Genomic DNA, 6,692 nt, shown 5'->3' with positions numbered 1-6,692 from the left:
ACCTTTAATGAAAAGGGAAAGACACTAACATCTCCCTTGTCCGCTCTTCACATTTTACTATGTTAGGAAGCTCTGAAGCCTATACCTTCGGAGAAGAAGCCATTATTCAAGTCAGTTACTAGCAAAACCAATACTTTCTCCTCCTCAGAACTGTTCCAAATGATCCTATGTTAAGAGTAAATACTACATCTCATTATAAGACAGAGAGGCAGGGAGGACATCACCTGGAGCTTATCACCTAAAGTCTGGGATGACTCTAAGGCCCAGACTGTAGCAAAGACATAAGCCCCGGTCCACGGACAAGCAAAATGGGGAGGAAATGGGCCTTGAGAGAGAAAGATGGGAAAAATACAAGGGGCCAGGGGATAAAGGAGGGTGTTATCTAAAACTAAAAGCACACTAGTGCTAGGAAATCTCCCATGATCTGTGGTGCACTGTTGCACGCTAAGTCACTATTAGTCCAAAAGAACATTCATGAGATCCACTCAATCAAGAATTCGAGGTCCGCTCCCTTACATCATGTCCCTTTCTTAATCACACAGGTTCCCAGTATAAAGCCTCATACTTTAGCAACACTCAATTGTCCATCATTACTTCAACTACCCTCACCAACAGTGCTTGTTAAAGATATGAACTAATTTCACAGTTCCCAATACATTCCATAGAAGACCTCTTGACAAGAGATACACTTGTTTCCTAACTCTGAGAGGCAATGATGAAGGAATATGGGAAGCCAGAGATATCTTGGCAAATCCACCTTTGCCTTAATGTGATTATCAAGGAGCTTACTGGCAAGAGTCTGCCCTTCACTTCTCCCTACCCCCCAGGACTGAGTTACAGATACAGATATTGCTGCAGCATCATTGCTAGCACCTTCTGGAGAGGGGGAAGAAGGAATATAGTTTGCTATTTCTATAAGCTGCTCAGGCACTGCCTTGGATGCAAGAGGCTGCAATAACAGGGATCTTTTCCCCTTAGCCCCTCTGGATTCCACTGCTGGAGGCACATTCCCAGCCACAGTTCTTAGGCTGACAGAGCCCTGGTGGTGCCAGGCCTAAAGTGGTAGTGGAGGTGGAGCTGGAACTTCCAAGCTTGGTGGGAAAGCCGTGTACCGTATGTTCACCTTTTGACAGGAAAGCCGTGCACTGGTTCCAGAATGACAAGGGACTCACACTCACCACCTGGGCAGGAATGTCTCGGGACAAGAACTCACCAGAGAGGAGTGGCATTGGGCTCTCCAGGCGCGACAGCCAGCCCCTTTGAGCTGTGCTGCCAATTCCAAATGTGGGTGTTCCAATGCATTTGCCAGAGGGAAAGGAAGAGAGGGGAGGAGAAGTCACCCCAGGGGTGCTGGAGAGGGTTTCCCTTGGGAATGTGAAAGCTGTAGAGAATCTGTTTTCCTCAGAAACAATGAATGGAGAAGAAAAATTCCTCATGGGGCCACCCCCACTTGAGCACAACAATGTCTAAGTTCAGAGACTAAAGAAAAACCACTTAGGACATATCATGTAAGAACTCAAAGAAAAAGACAAATAAGGGCTCATAAATCTTGGAGGTCCTTCTACAAAGCTGTTTCTGCAACCTAGGTCAAAGGGCAGCAAGTATTAAAAAAAAAAAAACAGGTCTATGGGATCGTAGGGTCATCTTTTCGGGGAAAAGGGGAGAGCCCTGGGGAAGTGATAGAGGCTGAACAGCCTGGGACCAACGAAAGAGCAGCAATATTCTGAGGGCCATGAGGGGCAAAGGGCTGTACCTGGTGGTGAGCCAGCAGCATATGTTTCTTAAGGGTAGCCCGCTCGAGAAAGCCCTGCCTACAAAAAATACAAGTGAGGAGTGGCCCCTCCTTGGGGTGTGTCTTCTGATGCTCCTCCAGAGCTGCCTGGGTGGGAAAGGTCTGGCCACACACCTCACAGGCCTTTCTGCTACTGCCCTCTCCTGGCTCCTTTCTCATCACCTCCTGTATGCTCACTTCCTCCACCAAGGTGGTGCTGCTGCCTTCTCCTTCGAGGGTGAATGCTGATGTTGGGCTCGAGCTCCTCTCTGGTTTGCCCCCCTCTTCAGTGCCTCCTGCAGCATCACTGCCCCCCTGCTGCTCCATTGGCTGTGTTTGATCCAGGCTGCCTGATGATGATGATGGTGCGGGTGGTGGGGGTGGTGGTAGTGGTGGGGGTGGGGGTGGCAGAGAAGGAGGTTGAATCACTTTCTCATTACTGTCCAGCTCCTTCCCAGCTGTGGCTGCTGCCACTACCATCCCCACTTCTTCTTCTGCCCCAGATGCCTCTTCAGAATCACCTCGCACTGATATCGCTTTCTCCCCTCCACTCTCTGAGCCTCTCCCTGCCAGAGAATCTTCATCAGTTACATCTTCCTCTTCTTCCTCATCCTCCTCATCCTCTTCAGACAACTCCTCTTCTGGGGACGGCTGCTGGGATGGCTGTTGGGGGAAGCTCCCTGCCCCAGAGACTGTAGATTGCTCAGAGCCATTCTCCTGGGCAGCTCCCCCACCTTCAGGGAGTGTGGTACTGCCGTTGGGGATTTGGCCCCCCAAGTGCATCCGAACATGCTGCTGCAGAGAAACTGCGTTGGTGAACTTCTTCTGGCAGATGGGGCAGGAGTTCTGGGCCCGAGCAGCTGGACTGGCCTTGTGGCCCACGAAATGTGCACGCAGATTACCCCGGGTGGAAAAAGCTCTGCCACACACTTTGCATTTGAAGGGCCGCTCCCCTCCATGTTGGCCGTAATGCAGGCGCAGCGCCCGAGGGCAGCTCAGCACCCGGAGGCAGATGACACACTGGTTGGGTCCAGACGAAGCTGAAGATGAAGCTGCAGGGGCAGAGGTGGTGGCGACTCCTGAGGAAGTAGAGGCCACTGCTACGGTTCCCTGTCGGTCAATCTTTTCTACTAGCTGCTGCAGCTTTGAAGTCTCAGAGGGTGAGGTCCCCAAGGGCTCTAACACATAGGGGAAGGGGAAGCTCCCTGTGGACTTAAAGTGGTTAGTAAGCAGCGCCCAGCTGGGAAGTGAAGTCACCAACTTACTTAGCTGCATGCGAGTTGCTGTGCCACTTTCTGTCACCCCTGCGATGGCAGAGGCCTCAGTTCCTGGAGGAGTATTTTCATCAGCTTTACTCTTTGGCTCTACTGCTTTCATGAGCACAAACTTATTAAAAGCAGGGAGGGCAGGAGCCGCAGCTGTGCCTGCACCAGTGGAGAGCAGCGTCAGGCTCTCTGTGGCACTGAGTGCTGTGGTGGAGGCCACCAGAGGCTTACGTTCCACACCCCCACCTGGCATGGCAGCCTCCTCCTCAGCCTTCTCTGGTGGCACGGACATGCCATAGGGCAGGCCGCTGCTGGTGATGACGTAGTCTAGGTGCTCTGGCACTGGGTGAGGGTTCATCTGCACGTGCGGGTACTTCTCACGATGCCGGTGAAAATGCACTTTGAGGTTGCCACGGGTGGTAAAGCGGTTGCCACAGACATTACACTTATAGGGCCTCTCACCTGTGTGTGAACGCAGGTGGATCTGTAGGGCACTGTCACTGCCAAATACTTTGGCACAAAAGCGGCATTTGTGCCGTCCACCGGGTTTCTCCAAGGGACCCATCACTTCCCCATAACCCAGTTCACCGCTTCCGTTCTTTGGCTTTAAGAGCCCTGGGGAGGCAGTGGCCTCTAGGCCTCGGGCTGCCCCAAGACACTGTGCTGCCAGCAGTCCCGTGGTGCCTGGGAATGCCAGATGAGGTGAGGAAATCAGCTGATCTGTGTTGCCTGGCAGGGCTGGGGAAGGGGCGGGTGTGGGTTTGTGGCTTCTCGCAACCCCTCCAGCAGAAAAAGGGTGCTGTGACCCGAGTGGATGATAAAGGTGGAAAAAAGCCTGCTTGGGCGTTTCTGCCCCTGCAGAGGATGAGGTGGACGAGGAAGAAGGTGCCAGTGTCTTCCCAGTTTGGACAGGCTTGATGGGGCTGAAGAGGGGAAGCAGGGGCTTGGTGGAGGAGGCAGTCCCTGTCCCAGGTAATTCTGAAGGACTGGCAGGGGGGCCTACCGTTTGGCCTAAAGAGCCAAGCAGTAGTACCTGCCTGCAGATTTGCTCAGTCATCTGCATCTGATGGATCTGGCGCTGCTGCAGCACCCGGAGCTCTTCCAAGATCAGAGGGATGTTCAAGTGGCCGCTGCCTACACCTGGGGGTGGAGGTGGAGGAGGAGGCGGCGGGGGTGCAGGGGTGGACTCTGGAGGTAATGGGGTTGCTCCCAGCTTGGGACTAGCCAAGATCAGGCCCCCACCTCCCCCAGCTGCTGTACCTGTGGCAGCGACCAGGAAGTGCCCTGGAGACTCCTCTCCTCTCCGCTCTGTGCCCCAAGTGGGATCTGTGGGCACCAAGGACCCAGAATTCGAAGGGTTGCTGTGCTCTGCCTCCATGATCTGTGGACTATTGTGGCTCTCAGGCCGGGGCTCAGAAGAGGTCGACGAGTTGTTGGGATTCTCCTGGCCCCCAATTATCACCATTACAGGGGGTTCGGTGGAACATGCATTCTGGTGAGCGAGGAATTCAGTTGGGTCAGTAAATTGTGCGCAGCACTTGGCACAGACTTGGGGGTGGTCCTCCTCGCTAGCATCACCTGAGGACAAGAAGAGGAAAAAGCGTGGGTGGTGCGGCTGGAATGGGTATGGAGGCTCTAATTAACTATGAGCCCAGTAACTGTGAGTTGGGGGTGGGGAGATGAGCTCACCATCAGGCCATGCAAAAGGCTAGAAGTCGGTCTTGACCCTCCTGGACACTAGAACCCCCGCACGGGGGTGTGGGGGGCACGTGTAAGTTTCTGCCCTCCCCTGTCCTCTCCTCCCTTTACCCCCCTCGACCAACCCGGCACGGGTCACCTGCGAGCGCAAGGAATGGGTTGTGCGGACATGAAGAAGGGTCTACGCAGAGAAACGTGCATTTGATCCCGTCCACCGAAAGCTCCGCTCCCCTCCCCCAGCATGTCCCTTCAACCCCATCGCTGCCCAGGCCGGGCCCTACCGCACCTCCAAGCTCCGCTGGCTCCCCACAGGGACCCCTGAGAAGAGAGCTTCTCCCAGCTTCCTGCGCCATGGTGTTGGGGGAGGTGGAGGGCCGGGTGGAGTGGGAGACAATAGGGATGGGGGGTGGGGGAGGTGGCAGTGGCCGCTGGGGCTGCGGCAGCCACTGCACCCAGCGGCCCAGACTGCAGAGATGGAGATCGGGGAAGGCAGCGGGGGCAGGGAGCTGGGGAGAAGGGGGAGGGGAGCGAGGCAGTGCAGAGGTGGGAGGAGCAGGAGCAAGAGAACTGGGAGAGGGGAGATGGGGTGGAGCTGCCAGGGAGGAGAGTTTGTGGGGAGGGACTGCTGGTGAGGCTGGCGGGAGCTGGCAAAGGAGCGGGCGGGAGTGGAGGTGGGTGTGTTGGGGGCGGGAACGGCAGCCCTGGAGCGTTTCCGGAGGCCCAGGAACAGGTGTTGTGGGTCGTGGTGGGGGTCCACCTTTCCTCGCCCTCTGCCAGCTCCCCCCATCTCCAGATGTCTTCACCCAGGCCTGCCCCCTCCCCCCAGCAAGCTCAAGGGGGCACAGTGGGAAACACAACCCTGTTCAATGGAGCAAAGCGATAGGCTTCTCCTATTTTTCTTTGAATAAAGGATCCGCTGAGCCTGGAAAACATGGACTCCAGAGAGGGTGGTCTGGTCTCAGAGGAGCCTCCGAGGCCAGAGAGCAGCGGGAAACGGGACATCCTCCCATCACCAACACAGCCACCCCCAAACACCCCAAGTTTTGCCCTGTCTTCTTCACCTCCATTACCACCCTACCCTCGCCTCCCTCCACAAAAGAAACGTCTCAGGGTGGGAGGCTGCAGGTAGAATTTTCAAGGAAGTCATTCCAGGATCCCTGTCTTACAACACTAAGCCGCTTTACACCCTGCCTCTCCTACTGCAGAATAGTAGCTGAATGCAAGTTGCTCCACAGAATCACCCACCTTACACATAACTTACAAAGTTCGTGCTCATTGAAGGAGCCATCTCCTCACTGAGCCATCTTCTCTACCCTTCTTCCTTCACCGTCCTTTTCCTGCAATCACACTGTCGCTATTAAGGACCACTGGTGTTGGAGAGATGCTAGCCTACTGAGGCCCACCTAGCTCTAACTTCGGGGGCGGGGGCGGGTGGAGCTCCTCCTGAAATAATGCAGCAGGGGCTGCCAAGCAGGCAGCCTCTCAGTGTTTAAAGCCCCTTTCAGCTCCACCCGGGTTTGAATGCCCTAGAAATGACAACACCTGTTCCCTGCCACAGAGGCTGCTACTCCTGGCCTCCTACTTAGAGAAACACAAGCAGGGACAAGATACCTCCTTGAGCCAGTACTCTGCATTCTCTTTCTAGCTTGAGTCTTAATGGATTTCCCACTTCCTAAAAGAATTTATGGCACTTCCAAGAGGTGACTGCAAGTTTTTAGCTTTGTGGTTGCCTGAGCACCAGTAAACCCATGTTGTTCTAATCCCAGTTCTGTTCTTGCCTGACTGGTAAATCGAGGCATGGTGCTCGGTCACACCGCACTGAACCATCAGTTCCCTTTTGGTAAAGTGGTAATATTGTAGCCATGCTGTCTTTCTCAGGAAAAGTAGCGTGGGGACAAAAACTTGAGAAACTCTTAGTATTTACATAGGGACTTTAAGTTTTGGAGGAAGTCCCAAAT

General features: G+C 54.5%; 1 protein-coding gene across 3 annotated transcripts; it reads right to left on the bottom strand.

Annotated features, from left to right (window-relative positions):
* Positions 1–1,129: 1,129 nt before the first annotated feature.
* SALL2 (spalt like transcription factor 2) lies at positions 1,130–6,063 on the bottom strand. 3 transcript variants are annotated; one of them, XM_037152139.2, is made up of 2 exons: positions 5,996–6,063; positions 1,130–4,614 (listed from the first exon to the last, which is right to left on the bottom strand). In XM_037152139.2, exon 2 carries the CDS (start codon positions 4,499–4,501, stop codon positions 1,625–1,627), a length of 2,877 nt encoding a protein of 958 aa, XP_037008034.2. In that variant the 5' UTR covers positions 4,502–4,614; positions 5,996–6,063; the 3' UTR covers positions 1,130–1,624. The 3 variants fall into 3 exon arrangements, with proteins under 3 accessions (XP_037008034.2, XP_037008035.2, XP_037008032.2); XM_037152140.2 differs by having other exon boundaries at positions 5,980–6,054; XM_037152137.2 differs by lacking the exon at positions 5,996–6,063 and adding an exon at positions 5,021–5,359.
* Positions 6,064–6,692: the final 629 nt, after the last annotated feature.

This window comes from Artibeus jamaicensis, unplaced genomic scaffold, assembly GCF_021234435.1.
Source record: "Artibeus jamaicensis isolate MK-2021 breed Jamaican fruit bat unplaced genomic scaffold, CSHL_Jam_final scaffold_854, whole genome shotgun sequence".
Lineage (NCBI taxonomy): Eukaryota > Metazoa > Chordata > Mammalia > Chiroptera > Phyllostomidae > Artibeus > Artibeus jamaicensis.
Note: the sequence above shows the minus strand (reverse complement) of the source record. Positions and strands in the feature narration are given on the sequence as shown.